At 66.4% G+C, this 17,462-nt stretch overlaps 2 protein-coding genes across 2 annotated transcripts; one reads left to right on the top strand and one right to left on the bottom strand.

Annotated features, from left to right (window-relative positions):
- The first annotated feature begins 6,439 nt into the window (after positions 1–6,439).
- Positions 6,440–9,260, top strand: PERCC1 (proline and glutamate rich with coiled coil 1). The gene is made up of 2 exons (XM_043561042.1): positions 6,440–6,664; positions 7,764–9,260. The coding sequence occupies exon 2, from the start codon at positions 7,810–7,812 to the stop codon at positions 8,578–8,580; it is 771 nt and encodes a 256-aa protein (XP_043416977.1). The 5' UTR covers positions 6,440–6,664; positions 7,764–7,809; the 3' UTR covers positions 8,581–9,260.
- On the bottom strand, positions 9,260–16,970 carry CCDC154 (coiled-coil domain containing 154). Its single transcript, XM_043559473.1, has 18 exons — positions 16,703–16,970; positions 16,400–16,474; positions 15,834–16,098; positions 15,545–15,734; positions 15,402–15,448; positions 15,028–15,123; positions 14,463–14,586; positions 12,933–13,034; positions 12,725–12,853; positions 12,518–12,645; positions 12,149–12,275; positions 11,929–12,066; positions 10,823–10,942; positions 10,660–10,736; positions 10,278–10,395; positions 9,923–10,009; positions 9,499–9,686; positions 9,260–9,403 (listed from the first exon to the last, which is right to left on the bottom strand). Exons 1-18 carry the CDS (start codon positions 16,968–16,970, stop codon positions 9,277–9,279), a joined length of 2,406 nt encoding a protein of 801 aa, XP_043415408.1. The 3' UTR covers positions 9,260–9,276.
- Between the last annotated feature and the right edge of the window lie 492 nt (positions 16,971–17,462).

Here is a 17,462-nt window from a genome sequence, read left to right as displayed (position 1 = left end):
CTGGGAGTCCTCCCCACCCGGGGAAGCCCAGCTCTGATGCCCCGGGGCAGCTCAGGGCCCAGGCTAGACTGTTGAGAGGTGCCTGTGTCAACAGAGGCACCTGTGTGCCCGGGTCCTCCTCGCTGGGCCCCACCCCACCTGTTCCACCCTGCCCATGCGAATTCACCAGAGAGAACACTCTAGTATAAATAGAAAACAGAGAGTTTTATTCCAACCCAAGTTAGGACAGCTGCCCAGGAAATGCGATCTTCACGGGGAAGAGAGTGTTCTGGAGAATGAACTGTTTTTAGACTTTTTTTTTACATCTTGTGAAAGCTCAGAAGATTATAGATCAGCATATAGGCAGCAACATGAATTTTATCAAGCGGCGTTGATGGTATCTCAAGGACAAGATGTTTTCCTTTAGGCCGCCGTTCGCAAGATGGGTGTATGATGCACGCACGGGGGACTGTAAATGAGGCTTTTGGTCTAAGCAAAGTGCGTGTACGGTCATGCCGATTTAGAAATCTAGCATGGGGGTGCCTGGGGGGCTCAGTCGGTTGAGCATCTGATCCTTGATTTAGGCTCAGGTCATGATCTCATGGTTCGGGAGTTCGAGCCCAGCATCGGGCTCTGTGCTGACAGTGTGGAGCCTGCTTGGGATTCTGTCTCTTCCTCTGTCTCTGCCTTTCTCTCAAGAAAAATTTTTTCTTAATAAATAAATAAATAAATAAATAAATAAATAAATAAAAGAAATCTAAAGTGGCTTCCCTTCTAGATCATGACTTTAGAGAGCTTTTCCTCTGGCCAACCACAGGACCCCACCCCAAATCGCTGCCAAACTAACTCACCCCCAGGGACCCCCAGGAGTCTGCTGTGGTCCACAGGATGGGCCAGAATCACCCTCGTGTGCCGCCTGGAGGTCTTCCTGGCGGAGGCGGAGCTCAAGGAGCTCTGAGGTTAGGGGTGGAGCTGCTGACTGAGGCTGATGCAGCCACCTGTTGGGGACGCCGAGGGCACTGGGCACAAGCTAGCCTGGGACAGCAGAGTGAGCGCAGAGCTGAGAGAGGGGGGTAGGGGCTGGGGCGTCACTCCGGGTCAAGGCAGCCTCCAGGGGGCCACGAATCCCATCTCAGCCTCGGTGACTGCCCTGGATGGGTGACAAAACAAGACAGCTTGGACAGGTGACCTCGGCGCTCGAGCCTCACTTGTAAAACGGGTGTCACGTGCCCTTCTCGGGCCGCTGTGAGGACTGGTCCCGTGCCTGGGGAGTCTGTGGCTGGTCTTGGGACAGCTACGATTGATAAGGGGGTGGCCTGGAAACACCCTTCCATCCGGCGGCCCTGAGGCAGTGGGGTCACCCTTACTGCCACCGGGTTCTGAGGGGCATTCGAGGCTGGGGTCTGGGGCGGGGGGGAGTGCCTGCTCACAATGAAGAATGAGCAAATCAGAGTGTCCAGACGACCCCTCCTCTTTCTCCTCTTCCTACTGCCACTCGGTGTCCTTTGTAGGTGAAAGCACTACGCAAAAGACATAGTTCCTGTAGAGTCTTTCTTTGTTTTAATGTTTATTTTTGAGAGAGCAAGAGCGTGAGTGGGGGCGGGGCAGAGAGAGAGGGAGACACAGAATCAGAAACAGGCTCTGGGCTCCGAGCTGTCAGCACAGAGCCCGACGCGGGGTTGGAACTCACAGGTCAGGAGCTGAAGTCAAATGCTTAACCGACGGAGCCACCCGGGGGGCCCCAAGTCTTAAGAGGACAGAAGCCCCTCATCTCGGGGAGCTGGCCGTGTGCTCACAGGGCGGGTCTCCTGGTGGACATAAGCAATTTCAGGGGATAACACTGGCTCCGGTCACTCCAGAACCACGGTGGCTCATGACAAGACAGGACCCTTCCGCAATCACATCTGGACGCTCAAACACGTCCCCCTGTCCCGGCGGGCGGGTCGGACCTTGTCCTTTTCCAGCTGTGGCTGGGCCTCAGCTGCCTCCTTCTGGGGAAGATGTATTGGGTTGCCCTCCTGGGCTGAACCACGTCCCCCCAAATTCACATTCACCTGGATCTCCAGCAAGGACTTTATTTGGAAATGGGGTCTTTGCAGATGTAGTTAAGATGACATCATCTTAGGGGGGGCCTACATCCGAGGACCGGTGCCCCCCTGAGGAAAGGAGAAAAGACACAGAGAAACACGAGGGAGGCCACGCAAAGAGGCAGGCAGAGACTGGAGCGACGCGGCCCCAAGCCAACGAGCACCGAGGGTCGCCAGCAACACCAGAAGCTGAGAGAGAGGCCTGGGACTGACTCTCCCCGGGGCCCGTCCGAGGGGCCGGCCCTGCCGACACCTTCCCTTCAGACTCTGGCCTCCAGACTGCGAGAGGAGGGGTTTCTGTGTCTTGGGCCACCCTGTTTGTGGTGCTCTGTGGGGCGCCCCCCCCCCCCCGGGAGACAGCGCGGTCGCTGTCACCCTGCTTCCGGACCCAGAGCAGAGCCCCTCGGCCCACACAGCCCCTGCCAACGTGCTCCTACCGAGACCCCACGTCCCGCGGTGGGCCTGACTCCCGCTTACGCCCGCCTTGTTCAACGACCCGTGTGCCCCGGTGGCCTGTGGCTGGAGGGCAGCGGCGGCCCCAGATGCTGCGATCTCCTCGACCCTCCGACGCGGTGGAGCCACAACCGGATGGGTCTGGGGGGCCCCGGTGTGTCTGGAGCCCTCTCCTCCACGACCCCGCCATGCCAGGCCGGGTGCCGGCGCTGCCTGCTCGGGTTCGAGCCCCCCCTCCCCCGTCAGAGCGTACACCAACACCTGGGCCTTCATTATCTCAAAGCACACAGAGAAACCTCTCTGGGGCCTAATGTCCCGCTAATGGGCGGGGAGGCCCAGCCCTCGTGGGCCTGAGGACAAGACTGGTTCCCCGGAGGCCGCCTGCGAGCTGACATATTGGGGTTATTGATTTTCGCCAGGACGATCTATATGAGGCGCGTGGGGGCAGGCAGACCCACGCCTTAGGAAGAGCGGGGCCTTTCCCCCGGGGACCGAGGCCTGACCACGGGGGCAGCGGGGGCACAGAGGTCCGTAAGGCCTGACGCTGCCCACAGCGGGGCCGGCGGGGAGCAGGTGCTGGGACACGTGCTGGGGTCCAAGCCCGGCAGCCTGAGTGCATCAGTCCCCAGCCCCACTCCAGGGGTCCCAGTGGGCAGCCGGGGGCTTGCGACCCCCCACGCCACTCGGCCTGGCCCTGGCCACCCAACACCAGGGTAGACATGTGTGGCCAGTGATTCTGGGAAAGTGTGTCCACTGACCCAGGCCAGGGTCCCCCCAGACTGTCGCGCCCCAACCCAGCCTTGCCAGTAACGAAAGCAGGAGTTCAGCCTCCACTCGCGGACTCCTGGGTTCATCTTGAACGTGGCTCAGACTCGGGAGCAGCAAGGGTGTGGCTAATTCACGGACCCCCCTACTAAGACCTCAGATCTGCTTCTTAAACCCCTCACGCCTGTCCCACACCTTCACCCCCTCAGGCTGTGCTTTGTGGGGCCCTAGCAGCGATTGCTGGGACTAGCGCAGCTGCGCCCTCCCTGCCCTCCAGCCCCCGGCCCAGATGCCCGCCCCGTGCTGTGCTGCCCAGGTTCCTCGTCCCAAACCTTTAACTGCTCCGGTGTCTCCCCTGCTCTAAAATTCTCCCTCTTAGGCTAGGGGTCCTCCGTGGTCTCTGGTCAGGCAGAAATAGAGCATTGAGATAATGCCAGCAGAGAAAGACGGGGCTGGCTGATTGTGGACCGTCTTCCACGGCTGGCATTAGTGGACATCCCCTCGCCAGGCCCCCTGCAGGACCCGAAGCCTCCGTCAAAGCCCCAGCTCCACTGACCAGGGGCCTGCGCCAGAGGCCAGGATGCAGAAGTAAGCCTGTGGGGTGGAGGGAAACAGGGCCATCAGGAAGGAGTGGCCCCGGGGGGGGGGGGGGGCGCTGGTGACCGTCACGGGCCCGTCCGCACACTGAGATTTGTTCTGGCCACAGAGGGCATGGCTGAGGGCCCAGGCGGCCTGGGCCTCCTGTGGCCGGGAGGAAGGCAGCTCCGCTGCCCGCCAGGAGGCCCTGCACAACACCCAACCCCACTTTCCAGCCCATGCTTCCGGCCGTGAGCGTCCCGTGGTTGCTGAGCCCAGGCAGAGGGGCTCAGAACAGCGCTGGTGACTGGCGTGCTGTCCTGGGGGTCGCAAGTCCAAAACGGCCCCCAATCCAGGTGCCTGCAGGGGAGAGCCGTTTGCTTGCGTTTCCCGGATTTGAGGCCCCTACGTTCCACCTTCAAAGCCGGCAGTGACCCTGCTTCTGTGGTCACGTCTCCCCTTCCAGCCCTGAGCTTCCTCTCTTGTAGGGCCCCCGCGATGACCCTGGACCCACAGGATGATCCACAATCACGTCTGCAGGGTCCCTTTGCCACGTGGAGTGACATGCCCACCGTACCCCGGGGATGACGGCGGGGCTGTCCGTGGGGCCAGCCAACCATGGGGGTGCCAGCTCCCTGTGGCCTGGGCCTTTCCAGGCTGTCCTCTCTGCTGGATCCCCTGCGCTTCCCATGGACAGGCCGAGTGAGCTGTGGTCCCATCGGTGCCAAGCAATTGGCCTCCTTCGTGAAGCCCCTCCTCTGGTCACAAGGGCTGGGACATCCTCGAGAGCAGGGCCACGCCTCACCTTGCTCAGAGCCTGGGGCAGGGCACCCATGAGGACTGGAGGCTCCACCCAGACGGCACTCCCCTCGGGTCCCCGAGGCCCACCTTGGTCAACTGAGTGCGGTGGGTGCTGGCACCAGCTGACTCCCTTCCTGGGCCTGGGCCCCAGTCCTTCCCGACGGGCTGCAGGGGACACTGCGGCTCCAGTCTGGACACCTGGTGAGCCCCTCCCTGGGGTCCTGGGCTGTCCCAGAGGGCTGCTGCTGGACTGTGCTGGGCCACCCCACAGCAGACTGAGGTCCAAACGTAGACTGGACTCACGACACAGACCGCCCGGGGCTTGGCTTCACCCTGGTCAGTGAACACAGGCCGTAGGGAGGCCTGCAGCCTTCCCCTGGCACGCGTAGGGGCCCTGCCTCCGGTGAACCACCTGCTTGCGGATGCTGGCAGCTCCATAGGTCTGCCCCTGCCAAGTCACCGGCCTGGCCTGGGGGGATGGCTTCATTTCCCTGAGTCCCCCAGAGCTGGGGGTTCTGACCAGGGGCTCCTGCACTGGGCCCTCCAGGTGCTCGAGAAATGACCGGCAGCAATCACCCACGGCCCCCACTTGCAGGAAAGGCCTGGATCTGTGCCCACACCCCGTGTGTAACGGGGTGCCACTGGGTGGGATGGGGACTGTCCCCTGCCTGAAGGGAACGGAGCCTGGAGCAGAGGCCAAGGGCCCGGGGAGGACGGGAGGGCATCGTGACCCTCCCAGGGAGCTGGAAGGGACATTAGGGGCCAGGTGCATGCCGGGGTGGGAGGGGGCCGCTGTCCTGTGCTCAGAACCTGGCTGGCCCACAAGCAGTGGTGGCTTTGAGCCGTGGCGGACGGGACCCTGGAGTCCTCCCAGTAGGCAGTGTGGGGGGTGCTCTAGGGGAGCAAAGCACCCGGCAGAAGCCGCCTCTGGTCCACCGGAACCTTGGAATGGAACCTTACGTGGAAATAGGGTCTTTGCAGATGTTACGAATATGAGGTCAGACTGCAGCCCAGCGGCCCCCGAGGCCAACGATGGGCGTCCTCCTAAGAGAGGAGGAAATGGGACGTGGCCCTGTGTGGATGGCGGCAGAGGCTGCCGGGACTCAGTCACCGCCAAGGAGCACCACAGCAGACGGTGGGGGAGAAGCATGGCACGGGTTCCCACCTGGACAACACCCGCAGGTTGGGTGACTGACTACGGGGGGGGGGGGGGGGCGGACACTCTGGCAGCACCACGTGCAGTCCCCCTGGGGGCCTGCTGATGGTGTAACCCGAGGGGAGGAGCACGCTCCACAGTGGGGGTGCGGTGGGGTGGGCGCCAAGCCCCCCCAGAAAAAACTTGGCACCAGGGAAAGAGTGGTCATCTCAGCTTGGACCCTGGGGGTGAAGCCCTGTGTCGGGGGTGGGGCAGGGACACGCCTGCAGCTGTGGGACATAGGAGCCGGGGGAGGGGGCCGGGATGTGGGGCCCCCGGGGGTCCTGCTGGGGGAGGGTTGAGACTGTTCACAGGGCCAGCAAGGCCTGGCGGTTAGAGGGGGCTGAGTGGGGGTTCCAGGGGGCCCCCCGCATGAGGCCACCACGGGGGCTGGTGGTCCCGCAGCTTCCTCTGCCGGCCTGCAGCACCGTTTACCCAGAGAACCGCCCGGGCAGGATGTGCGCTGGAGAAGGGCTACTCCAGAAGTCAAAATAGCATGAAATTTAATTTTCCGCCTATTTGACAAAGCTTGGTCCGGGTCCCAGTCGGTGGCGGAGATAAGGGCCCTCGGCCCCGGGTGTGAGCCAGCTGGGCCTGCGGCAAACACTCCACGGTCCCCGGGCAGGTTGCGGCTCCCCCCGCGGGGCCCTGGTTGCCGGGCGCTAAAGCAAACGGGCTCTATTTGCCCAGTCTGCGATGACAATGCAGTCGCCAAATATTTGCCAGCCCGGCCGGCCTCGGAGCGCAGCTATAAATGCTGGAGCCCAGGTGGAGGCGGGCCCGCCCCGCGGGAGCTGCAGGCCTCCAGGTAGGAGCCCCACTGGGTGGCGGGCGGGATGCGGCCTCCCCCCCCTCCCCGGGAAGGCTGCGGGCCCTTCCCGCCAAGTGGGCTGTGGGGACCACCCACCAGGGGCCATGGAGGTCCGTTGGGGTTGGGGGAGGGCGGCGCTGAGGCACAGGGGTGCGGCTGAAGGAGGAGGAGCCCAAGGAGCCCAAGCTGGGGCCACAGGGACCCCTGGCAGGGAGGAGCCACAGCACAGCATGGCCCCTGCCCTCCCCAGGGCGGCCTGACCCTGAGTGACACCCAGCCTCCCTGGGGTGAGGGTTCTGGCCACCCGGGGACCCCCTTCTCCCTCTCCCCACGTCACCCTCCCTTTCTGTGCTTTGCCAGGAGGCAAAAGGGCTCACCACCTGCCTGCCCGCTGCGAGGGCACCACCCCCCGGGGGGTGACCGCTCCAAAGCTCAGAGTCAACCCCCTTTGGCATCCTTTGGCATCAGGCCAGGGAGGGCCAGCACCTGCCACCCCCCCCACCTCCTCAAACTCCCACCCCACACCTTCCCTGCCTCCTGCTGACCTGCTGACCCTGCCAAACCCCAGGTGCCCGGGCAGGGAGCAGACAGATGAAAGCTTGGGACCCATCAGACAGCAAGGGAGAAACAGCGCCCAGCTCTGAGCCTCCCCTAAGCCCCCGAGGCCCCCCGAAGCCATAAGGGCTCTGGGGCCTGGACCCAGCAGGCTGGCCGAGGCCGTCAGGCCCAGTTCCCGGGCTCAGTGTGGGCATCTTGGGGGCCCCCCTGCCAGCACCTGGGTAGATGCCACCTCGGCGGGCCTGTCCCATCAAGAGCCAGGGCGATTCCATGCTGGGACCAGGGCTCTGCTCCCCTGGGCTGGCACTCCCCTCGCCTGCCACCTGCCCCATCTCCACGGTCCCAGCAGAGCCACCTCTACACCCCTTAGCTTCCTGTTCCCCACCCCTGCGATGCCCATCGCCCACGGTGCCCACGGTCCCAGGCTCTCTGCGAACCTCACCAGCTTCTGAGCATGACACCCTCTGTAAGCACCAGTGTGGCTGCAAGGCCTGGGGACCTGACGGTCGACCTGTGCTCTCTCCGCCTCCCTCCCCAGCTGCACCTGCTGCCCCAGAGGCCCCAGAAGCTCGGGCCTTGAGGAGATGGCCGCAGGCGTGATCCGGCCTCTTTGCGACTTCCGGCTGCCCCTGCCCACCCACGGGCCCTTCCTGCCCTCAGACCTGGAGCCCCAAGAGACTTCTGAAGAGGAGGAGGAGGAGGAGGAGGGGGAGGAGGGGGAGGAGGAGCTGGAGGGGGCGGGGCCAGAGGGCCGCAGCCCAGCCCCCCAGGCCTCAGGCTGGGCCCCAGAAGCAGCCCCCAGGGGTCCCAGCAGCCCCGAGAACCCCCTGCAGCTGCTGCGCTTCTCTGAGCTCATCAGCGGCGACATCCAGCGGTACTTTGGCCGCAAGGACAGAGGGCAAGACCCGGACACCCGTGACATCCGGGAGGACGACAGCTCAGCCCAGGGCCTCTGCTGTGCTGACCTGGTGAACCGGGCTCCGGGTGGGCCCCCCGGTGGCGAGGAGGCTATGGAGCCCGGCGTCCTCTCCCCGAGGGGTCCCGAGGGGCAGGCACGCGGGCTGGGGCCCCTGGCCGAGCTCTTTGACTACGGGCTGCGGCAGTACTCAGGGCCCGGGGCCCCGGCCGGCCGCCGGCTACGGCTGGAGCGCAAGTACGGCCACATCGTCCCCATGACCCAGAGGAAGCTGCCGGTCTCCTTCTGGGAGGAGCCGGCGCCCGGCCCCCTGGGCCTGCTCCGCCCCGGCACGCCCGACTTCAGCGACCTGCTGGCCAGCTGGTCTGCGGAGACCGGCCCCGAACTGCCCGGTGGAGGCCCCCAGACCCTGGATGAGGTGCAGCTGGCCGAGGCCTAGCGAGTGGGCCGGGGTCGGGGGTGAGGGGCGGGCTGGAGCAGCAGGCGTCTGGACTGTCACTGCTCTCTCGGAGGAGCCCCTGGGGCCCCCCAACCATGGTGGCAGCCAGCAGAACGAGCCAGCTCAGGTCGGGACTTGGCAGGCCCAGGGAGTCGGCCCCCAGCAGAGGCCCCCCGGGCAGGAGCCGCAGCCCCTCAGAGGTCGTGTGCTCAGGGGGTCTACACACTGTGCCTGGCTCTGGGTGAGGCCGTTCGCCACCCAGACATCCCTGAGGCCCCAGGTGGGCAGCAAAGGGCAGCTGTTCCCACCACCTGCCCACCGCCCGGTCCTGGGGCTGCCCCTCCTTGAGGCCCCGAGGCAGGTGGCAGGGCCAGCCACGTGGGAGGGAAGAGCGAGGGCCTCCTTGGAGGCGGGAAGAAAGGGCGCTCCTCGAGCGTGGGAGCAAACGCAACATTCGCTCCCCAGATCGGGGCAGGGGGAGCTGCTTCCTGTGCTGGCCACCGCACGGGCGTGACCCAGGGGACCCCAGACCCGGGCCAGCTGGCCCTCAAGGAGGCCTGCAGTGAGTGGCTGGGGCCCCGGGACGCCACGGCCGTCGGCAGGAAGGCCCAGGAAAGCCCTGGGTGGAGGGCTCACTGGGCTCGCGCTCCTGGGGGAGGGGACTCTGGACTCCGACAGCAACGGGAGCTGGCACGTTTATTTCCGGGAAAGGGACGCGGACGTGAGCGGGCGGGTGGGCTCCTGGCAGAGGGACCTCTCCGAGACCGCGCTCGCCCTCCGCTGCGCCACCCGGCTCATGAGGACCGCCTTCCACTGCAGCCACCTGCCGGGAGACGCGGCTCATGGCTGCTGACCTCGGGGCCTCCCCGGCACCACCCTGACCTGGAGGGGTCTCCAGAGGGCGGCTTCCCTGCCCACCTCACGGCCTGATACATGCCCCAGCAGTTCATGGGGACCGCCTCTCCGGGGGCCGCGTCCTTGATGAAAAACCGCTGCCTCACCAGGGACCCGAGGACCCTCCTGCTGCCCAGCGTCAGCGCCCACGGGCCCTCCTCACTCCACAGCCGCACGACGCTCTCACGCAGGCTGGCCAACTCCTCCGCGCGCTGCGGACAAGGGCACCGTGAGGAGGGGCCAGTGCGGGAACGCAGGAATCTGGCCACAGGGGGCCCGACAGCAGACGGGATTTATCTCCCTCTGGACAAACCAGGGTCTTATCTACCGGGAAACCCCGCTCAGGCCAGACACGCAGATGGACAGACATGGGGAAGGCCACAAAGCCAGAGGTTGTGCCGGGGAGGGGGGAGGGGGGCAGGGTCCACGGAGGGGCCACCTCTCTCACCAGCTTGGTTTCTGTATTAAACTTGAGGTTCTGGATGGTCTTGTTGTCTTGGATGCTGTTCTCCAGTTTCATTATTTGGCTCTGAAACTAAACACGGCCCTCGTCTGTTGGGCGGGGGCGAACCCTCGGGCCTGAGGCTGGCCCCTACCCCCATCCGCCCGTCACTCAGGCAGGAGCTGGCCCGTGACATGTGGGATCTGGGGCGCGTCACTCAGTCCAGGGTTCAGCCGGCGCCTGTCACCGTGATTGCTGCCAGCCCAGCGTCTGGGGACTCTGGACAGGTGTCCCCGCTCAGGGTGTCTTGGCCCTGGGGGCCCCTCTGCCGAGTGTGATGGGCACAGGGGCTCAGGGGTACCGTGACCAGCTTGCCCTGGATCTCCGCGATCTTGCGCCCGGGGTTGCCCTCCCTGAGCAGCTGAACAGAGGACAGCAGAGAGGCCAGCTCCTGCCTCACGGCCCCGACCTCGAACTCCCTGTAGGAACAGGAGGGTCTGGGCGGGGGTCCCAGGCCCAGGGCGTGCAGAGGGAAGAGGGCAGGGCGTGAGGGGGCGCCCAGCTTTGCCACCCCTCCAGCGGGAACTGGGGGGGACCCCAGGGGGTGACAGAAGGCCAAGTGGAGGATGTGTGTGGGCTGCACCCGGTGGGGCCAAGCGCAGAGCTGGGGAGGTGCGGGGGGCTGCGGGAGTAGACTTGTGGACGCAGCAGGGCCGTTCTGAGGCCAGGAGCTGGGGCCTCACCTGGCCTTGCCCTCGGCCGAGATCTTGAGGTCTGAGTCGCTCTTGTGGAGGACGCACTTGTCGGACACGGCCTCTATCTGCAGCAGAGGCAAGGTAGGCGGGCAGCCGGGGCGGCACAGCAGGGTGGGGGTGGGGGGAGGCGGGGCGCCCGGCCCTCACCCACCTGCCGCGGCAGGCTGTCCACTCGCTCCCGCACCTCCCTCAGGTGCGCCTCAGCCTCCTTCTGACAGCGGACCAGGCCCTCCAGGGATTTCTGCTCTGAGCCTTCCCACTCTCTCTTTGCCTAGGACACGGCGGGGACAGGGAGGGGGGACAGATGGATGGACGGGGCCCACTGGAGCCAGAGTTGAACCCAGGCAGCAGAGAGCTCCGGAGGGGGCCGACTCTGAGCTCGTCCACCCAGTCAGCACACAGCCACTCTCCAGGGACCCGGGGACCCCGGGCAGGGCCTCCAGGCTGGGCAGAGCCACATCCGGAAGAAGGAGGCCTGGCTTGGCCTCGAGCCCACCAGGAGTCAGTCAGCAAGGGCACAACGGGCAGCCTGCCCACACCTGCAGGGGAGGGGTCTCGGGAGGCCTGGGGGGGCCCCGCCCCATAGCAGAAGGGTGGACATGTGGCCTTGGGAGGCTTGGGGGGCCCCGCCCCATAGTGGAAGGGTGGACGTGTATTCACAGCAGCGCCTTCCGTGGCCAGACCAGGGGGCGGTGCAGTGTCCATCAGCGGAAGAAAAGATAAGCTGGTCACACACTGTATGGGAGCATTTATAGGAAACGTCCAGAACAAGCAAATCCGCAGAGGCGGGCGTCAGATCAGCGGTCGCCAGGGGCCTCAGGGTAGGGAGTGACCACTAGCCACACCAGGGCTTCCTCTGTGGTGACAGGAAGGAACTACGAGTTATGTGGTGGTTGTCCAACCCTGAATACACGAGCAGCCGCGATCCCCACCCTTTCCAAGGGTGGATGCTAGGGCGTGGGAATTAAAGGTCAACGACACTGTTATTAGAAAGAGGAAAAAACCCAAGGGCCAGGCCACCTTGCCGGCCCCTCTGGAATCCGCTTTGTGGTCGGGGCCACCATGGGCCTTGTGGACAGCAGCTGGGCAGGGGCGGGAGGTTTGGGACCACCTGTCAGGCTTGCTTGCTCGGGCACTGGAGATGGCTGGGGCTGGGTGTGGGGTGCAGGTGACCCCCCTCTGCTCCGCGCTCCCCCCTGCTCCTGCTCCGTGCTCCCCCCTGCTCCTGCTCCGCGCTCCGCTCGGCTCCGCGCTCACCTCGCTCAGCCGAAGGCTCAGTGTCTGCTCCTGCAGGTCCAGTCTCCAGCTCAGAGCCAGGAAGTGGTCACTCAGGTCCTTCACCTGCGTCTCCAGCTCGGCCAGCGACACCTCCAGGGCCTGGCTCTTCTCTCGTTGCTGCGGGGCGCTGGGCTGAGTGCAGGCACCTGGGGAGGCGGGGGCCCCACGGGGAGACCGACCCGGGCCCCGCGGCCCTCACCAGGTCCAGCGCGCTGTGCACCTCCCGCTGGGCCAGCTCCCCGGCCAGCTGCACGGCTTTCAGGTCCTCCCGCAGGCAGGTGGCCAGCTCCCCCGCCCGGCTCTCCTCCAGGTGCCCCTTGACGTCCCTGGGGGTCGGTGCCCAGACAGACCGCCCCTCAGCCGAGGCTGCCTGCCCGCCGAGGCGCTGGGTCAAGGCGGGGGCCTGGCGGCGGGCTCCAGAACCATCCAGGAGACCCGGGGAGCAGAGAAGGGTCACAGGGCCCACCAGGACGGGGGCTGTGTACAGTGGGGCACGCTGAGTCCTCCGTGGGGGGGACGGGAGCCCCCATCAGCGGGGGCGGGGGGAGGAAGGGGTTGGGACACCCACCGGGCCTTCTGCTCGGCCAGGAGGATGCGGCTCAGGGACACCTGGTTCTGCCGTACGAACTTGGTCAGCTGGACCACGGCCCTGTCCAGGCCCCGGCACTGCTCCAGGAGGCGGCGTGCTTCCTGCTGCTGTGCGCAAGTGGCCCTGAACCCAGGCGCCGGCCGGCCCGGCCCGGCCACCCCCAGCCCCTGCCCCCCTACTGCGCACCTCGTGCTGCCCCTGCAGGGCCCGGACACGCTCCTCGGCCAGCTCCTGCAGCCCCCGCCACCTGCTGTCCAGCTCCTCCCGCAGGCTGCTCTCCGCCTTGAGCCGGGCGCTCTCCGAGACCTTCATCCTCTGTGGGGAGACCCGCCCCCGCCTGCCGTGAGTAGGGCTGTGGGGGGCCCGGCCCGGCCGCAGGCCCTCGGGCTCCCACCTTCTCCAGGGCCAGGAAGCTCTTCTGCAGGAAGCCGCACAGCTTGGCCTCTCTCTTGAGGAAGCGGAGGCTCATCTCCTCCCCGAGCTTGGTCACCTGGGCCTGCGGGGGGTCAGCGCGGCCGCCATGGGGTCGGACCTCCCTCCTCGCCACGTCCGCCCGCAGCCCCCCTGCCATCTCGGACTTGTTTGCTTTCTTGCCCAACCGGGCCCATCACAGAGGGGGCTCCGGGTCCTGTGTCCCCCACTGCCCCTGAGCCTCGCAGAGCTGGGCCTACCGCACCCTCCTGAGGAAGGCCAGCGGGGCGGGCGGGGGCCACGTGTTCCCCCCAGAGCGCCAGGCACCAGGGCTGTGAAGGGTCTCCAGGGTCCGGAACACACTGGGTGCTCGTGGTGACCACCAGATGCCACACCCAGGGAATCGCATCCTGAGCCGGGAGCCTCCGTGCGGGAAGCCGAGTAAGTACAAGAGCGCTCCACGCTCCACACGCATGTGCGCACATAGGGACGTGCGTGCATAGACCACACACGCTCCGAGCTCCGGGCTCCTGCCCCCTCCTCCCCGCAGGCAGCTGTGCCCTGGGCCCCGCCAGCCTTGCCCCTGCACATGGGGTGCTCTGGAGCAGGTCAGCACATGGTCTCTGTGAAAGCCCAAGGGTCTGTGCCTCAGTCTGTCCGCTCTGCGGTTACAGCGCAAAAGCAGAAGCGGACGGCAGTAAATGAGTGGGCTTTGCAGAACCAGGCGGAGGCCACAGGTTGCTGACCGGGCACCCGAGAGCGCTTGGGGAAGACGCGGGCGCTCGGAACCCGCCTGGCACGTCAGGAATCCGAGGGCCAGTGAGTGCCTCCCGGAGCTCCCGGCCGCAGCGGTGGGCAGGGTCTCGATGCGGCCAAGATGCCACCTTCCCGAAGGGCAGAGGAAGGGAGGCCACCGAAGCTGGGCAGCCGAGCTATGTGGGCAGCAGCTGGGAGCACTTGGCCCGCGCAGGCCCTGGTCTCTGTTTGCAGAGCTGAAGAGGCTGGGTCTGGAGACGTGCCTCCCGGGCCCTGCCCTGCCTCCCAGGGTCTCACGCAGCGGGGGCACCTGACCAGCCCAGGGCTGGGACCACGCCGGGAGATGGCCGAGGAAGGGGCTTCAGGGCTACGACGTCCTATGTCCTGATTTGGGTGCTGGTCACAGGAAGGGGGTGAGGGGCGGGGGCTAAGACAGGGCCACTGAGGTGTCATCTGTGCAGAAGGATGAGCTCGGTCTCAGCGCTTCCCAAATCGGCAGCCGTGGGCCACGTGCGGCTACTGGGCATCCGGAACGTGGCTCACGTGACCGAGGGACCTAAAATGTTAGCTCATTTCCACGGACGAAGCCACCTGTGGCTGGTGGCCACCTACCGGACGGGGCAGGACCGTGGGGGGACCACGTGGGCCCAGTCACGTGGGCGGGGAGGACACGGGCTACAGGTGCAGTGGTCTCTTCTGACGGACCCTCCTGGTGGCAGCTCGCCTGGCTGCCCGGGCCCGGCCTCCCTCCTGGTACCTGCGTCTTGGCCACCTCAAGGTCTGCCCTCTGGCTCGCCTCCTCCTGGCTCTTCTGCAGACCGCTGCAGGCCGCTTCCCGGGACTGTTCCTCCTCCTCCAGCCTCCCGGCCAGCTCGGCCAACCTAGGGCAACGGCGAGGGTCACGGCAGCCCGGCCGGCCAGAGGGCCTGGCTGTGGGGCTACCGTGAACTTTTCGGGTATCCGGACACTGAGAGTCCCTCTCGAGGCCAGGCCTGCATCCGGGGGGGCCCAGGCTGACCTACAGGCCACCTGGGCAAACACAGACAAGGATAAGCCGCTGACTTCCGCGTACCCATGCGGGGACGTGACAGCGGCTTGAATGAGTTGACTGATGGGGAAGAGAGCGGTAGGGATTCTGGACCTAACTCTCTTTTCCCCACAGAAGGTCCGGGGGGGGGGGGCCCGAGCCCTCCACCCTGTCGACCAGCAGCGTGGCACCAAGGGCCAGGGGACGCCTTCCCCGCCTCGGTGCCTCCTACCCACGTGACCACACGTGGGAAGTTCAGAGCCGGCCCCCCAGGAGGGAGGCAGGCGGGGCCCACCTGAGGCTGGCCTCCTGCTCGGTGTCCTTCCGCTCAGAGTCCTGGAGCGCCTGCTTCCTCCGGACCTGTGTCAGGGCTTCCCGGACCTCCACCAGCCTGGCACGCAAGAGCCACTTCTGCCTGGGGCCTGCCTGGCCTGCCCTCCTGGCCGCCTTTGGGGTTCAGGTCCCGGCCCAGGGGCCCCGGCAACGGGTCTCCCGCCCTTTCCTCTGCAGGTGCCACGGCCCATGCAAACCCAGACTTCTCGGGCTGGGCCGTGGACACACGCTGCTTACCAGAGCGAGGCGACCAGGACCCCAGGTTCCCGCCCCAGCCGCCGCTTTCCCAAAGCCCCTGACCTCCCCGCTGGGGCCCAGGCCATCGGTGTGGGGTACCTCCTGTCCAGGGCCTGCATCTGGGTCTGGTTCTGGGGGCTAGGAAACTGGAAGGAGGAAGGGCAGGCTGAGCCTCACAGCACGGCCGACACCCACAGGGGCAGGGGAGCCCCACCCGTGGGTGGGGACGGCGGGCAGCTGACCTCGAGGGCCTCCTTCTCGGGGGCCCGGGCCACCCGCCGTAGGTCCTGCTGAAGCTTCTTCAGCTCCGAGTCCTGGAGTTGCACGCAGGCCCGCAGCCGGAGCATTTCCCGGAGCAGGCTCAGCATGGCCGGCTCACAGCGGTCCCTGTGTTCCCGCAGGGACACCACCTCGGCCTGCAGGTCGGCCACCCTGGCCAGGGCGAGGAGCAGGCTGAGTCGGGCCGCGTGTGCCGGGGGGTGGGGGCGGTAGGCAGCGTGGCTCTCCCTCCCCGGCTCCACACGGGCTCACCACTGCTCCAGCTGCTTCCAGGGCTTAGCGGGATCCTGCTCGGGGACGGACGTGGCAGACGCCAGGTGGCTGGACTCATACCTCTCGGAGATCTCCTCCGGACTCAAGAGCCCGGGGCTGGCCAGCTCCTCCTCCAGGGAGAGCCCCAGGTCCCCCAGGGTGATGGTGCTCGCCTGGGAGGGGGGCGAAGCCCCAGATAAGGGGTGGCTAGCGGCCAGCTCTGTGAGAAGGCGACCTCTGGGCCGGCGAAGGCCCCCAGGTGGAGCTCAGGATAACAGGGACTCAAATCCCTGTCCGCTGAGCTCAGTGTCCACTGCACTCACCTCCACCCGTCCGGCTGAGTCACCCAGCGCAGCCCCGGCTGGGCTCGGCTCGCGCTGCTCCAGAGAGACCGGAGCCTGAGGACACACGGCACTAGGCAGCGGAAACGGGGCAGTGCTCTGCCTGCCCAGTTCCAGAGGGAGCCCCCGGGCAGCGAGGCCACCTGAGGGGTCAAGGAATTAGTGCCGTCCCGGGTGGCCCACACTCCTGCCCTCCTGGCTCGGCCCCGTTGGTACCAGGCTCACCCGACACGGCTTCACCGGCAACCACCGTCCGTGGCCTCGGCCGCTGCCGAGGCCCCGGGCCTCGCACCAGGGCGGCTGGACGGAGGCAGGGAAGGCCTCGGGGGGCACCCACCCTCGCGTCTCTCCTTCCGATCCAACAGCAAGGTGGACAGAGCCGCACGGCAGCAGGGGCTCTTCCGGAACCTTCTTTTCGTCACCAGAACCTTCGCACGTCACGGCCCAACTGCCAGTGGAACCCGGGCCCTCAACTCTCCCGGCAAGGCCTTCCCAACTGCCTGTTCCCAGAAAGACCCGAGAGGGCACCATTCAGCCGGCCAGGGCCAGGGCAGGGAGTGGCTGCTGGCCTGTGGGTCAAGGAGCAGGGACCCCAGTGGGCCCCAGGTGGGAGGGACAGGCGGGGGCATTCTCTGGCCAGCCGGTCAGAGAAGGGGTTGTCCGGGACAGATAGAACAGGCAGAGGCACGCGGCCGGAGCAGGAGAGGGTGCGGGCCGCAGGCGCGGGGTGCGCGCGGGCTCCAGGATCCTCGTGGCCACAGTAAGAAAGCAAACAGAGGCGCTGCAGCGTTTCCATGGTGCATTTTATTTAATCCCACGTGACGAATGTGCAGCCGGTTCATGTCGTCAACGCAAACCACGACACGCACACTCTCCCACGCCAGGTCCTCCCAGCCCGGCGCGGTGCTCCCCCTGCCCGGTCGCCCAAGCCCACCCACAGAGGGCACAAGGTGGACACTCCGAAGTCAACCCGTGGTCCGGGGCCCTTTCAAGGCCCTGCCTGTGGCCACATCACCCCCCTCGTGGCCCAGAGCAGCATCCAGACCAAGGGCCCAGGGGCAGCAAACCGCCCAGACTGGCCCTGAAGCTGTCTGGCAGGTGGTGCCAGCACATCCCATGGGCGTGTGTCGGCCACAACTGCTTCCTCACCCGTGGGTTTCTGTGTCTCTTGCCTTCCCCGCCTCCCCGTGGGGTCCCCACATGCGCATCCAAGACGCCCCGTCCCAGACACGCCCACCCTCAGCGGTCCTGCAAATCCCCCACTGCTAGACCGCGGCTGGTGCTGAGC

The sequence above is a fragment of the Prionailurus bengalensis genome, chromosome E3, assembly GCF_016509475.1.
Source record: "Prionailurus bengalensis isolate Pbe53 chromosome E3, Fcat_Pben_1.1_paternal_pri, whole genome shotgun sequence".
NCBI classification, from domain to species: domain Eukaryota; kingdom Metazoa; phylum Chordata; class Mammalia; order Carnivora; family Felidae; genus Prionailurus; species Prionailurus bengalensis.
Note: the sequence above shows the minus strand (reverse complement) of the source record. Positions and strands in the feature narration are given on the sequence as shown.